At 43.2% G+C, this 1,840-nt stretch overlaps 1 protein-coding gene across 1 annotated transcript; it reads left to right on the plus strand.

Moving 5' to 3' along the window:
- Positions 1 to 84: 84 nt before the first annotated feature.
- On the plus strand, positions 85 to 372 carry PPTG_02200 (hypothetical protein; the record flags this gene model as incomplete). Its single annotated transcript, XM_008893219.1, has 2 exons — positions 85 to 256; positions 326 to 372. The coding sequence occupies 2 exons, from the start codon at positions 85 to 87 to the stop codon at positions 370 to 372; spliced, it is 219 nt and encodes a 72-aa protein (XP_008891467.1).
- Between the last annotated feature and the right edge of the window lie 1,468 nt (positions 373 to 1,840).

Consider the following 1,840-nt stretch of genomic DNA (forward strand, 5'->3'; position numbering starts at 1 on the left):
GAATCGACTACACTGGCGATTTCGACATCGAATATCGACTTGGGCTATACTCGGCAAGTTACATCCAACCCACAGTAGTTCGAGATGCTGATCTCGAGTGCTGGTAATTCCTTTACGGTTGGTGGCAACCACCGTATTCCTATCGAGGACAACGGCGATGTCAAGATGAAAATCACGGACACTAATCAAAACGAAGGAGAAGTCAACGTGCTATATGCAACACAGCTGAAGCTTAATCTGCTGTGTTTGCTAGGCCGTTGGAGATGATTTCAAAATCAACTCCCCAGCTGCAAGAAATGCGTTCGGTTCTTTGATTACCGAACAGAGTTCGAAGCCAACACTGGTGAAACAACACGCCCCTACCAGTTTTAAGTAAGTACGACAACCCCAAGCAAAGTAGCTCACGTGGACACTTCAGGTAAGCCTGATAATTCCCTACATTGGCACAAACAAATGGGTTATTCTAACTTCCGTTTTATGCTGGTGCTGGCTAAAACCAGCTGTGTCACGGACATGGACCTGAAGAACTTTGGTCCCGATAAAGGCTACATTTATTCTCCTTGTACCTACGTTAAGGCTCTTCATAAACTATTCAATAAACGTACCGTTGAAAGGGTCATGTTCCATCTTGAAAAGGCTCATTCAGCTTATATGGTCTCAAGCAGGTACCACGAACCTTGTATCTTGTCCTGAGCCCTTTCCTTTTAACCATGAAGTTTCCCAGACTCATTCAAGGTTAATTTGTCATCGTTGGAGTTGTGGATGGAGCTACGTGCTATATTCTGGTTTATGTGGACTACCTTCTCGTCATTGCCCCTACGCTTGGCATCATCACGAAGATAAAGGACGCTCTCAAGAAGCGCTTCAAAACATATGACCTAGGTGAAGTTTAGTAGGTTAATCGTACGCAACCATACGGACCGAACCACCCATCTACCAAATGAAGTACGTTACCGCATCTCGAAGCACACCCGGTCGGAACACCAACTGATCTCAGTGTGAATATGACAGAAGTCATGTGCTCCCAAACATCAGACGAATAAAATGAGATGAAAGCGATCCCGTACAGAGAGGCACTTAATAGCTTTATATATTTAAAGATGGGGGCTAGGCCTGATCTAGCATACTTCCTACAAGAAGTTAGTCGATTCCTGGCAAATCCCGGAAACCCTCACTGGTATGTCGTTACAAGAGGCTTGAAGTACTTGAACGGTATGCTCAACCCAGGCATCATTCTTGGTGGAAACCAAAACCAAGAGCAAGTTAAGTAAAGCACTGTCTGACTACGTACTCAGACGCAGACTACCTCAATTACCCGGATACACGGCGAGCTGTGGGAGGCTACACCATAATCATGTGTGGAGGCCCAATTTCTTGGCAATCTAGGAAACACCACACCGCAGTTCTGTCCACAACGGAGGCTGAATACATTGCTCTATGCCCTGCATGCAAGAACTTCTTTCTTAAAGCATCTCTTAGTTGAACTAAAACACAAAAGCCCAGAAGCTATTAGCCTGTTTGAGCAAAACAAAAGCAGTATCAAACTGTCCTACAACCCAGCAATGCAGGGCAGAAACAAACACATTGGCATCCGGAATCACTTTGTACAAGAAAAGTAAGATCGAAAAGAATTTGAAATTCGATTCTGCAATACCAAAGATATGGTGGCTGACATTCACAAAGTCACTATCAAAGCCACTGTTTAAAAATCTACTATGTAAGACACTCAAACAGAAACATCAAGAATAACACACTTTAAAAAATATATATACAAATATCAGTACAGCTTCACTGGAATACAATCCTAGTTTGAATAACATTCGTGCAACATTTATTCAAT

This window comes from Phytophthora parasitica (genome assembly GCF_000247585.1).
Source record: "Phytophthora parasitica INRA-310 unplaced genomic scaffold supercont2.2, whole genome shotgun sequence".
Taxonomy (NCBI): domain Eukaryota; phylum Oomycota; class Peronosporomycetes; order Peronosporales; family Peronosporaceae; genus Phytophthora; species Phytophthora nicotianae.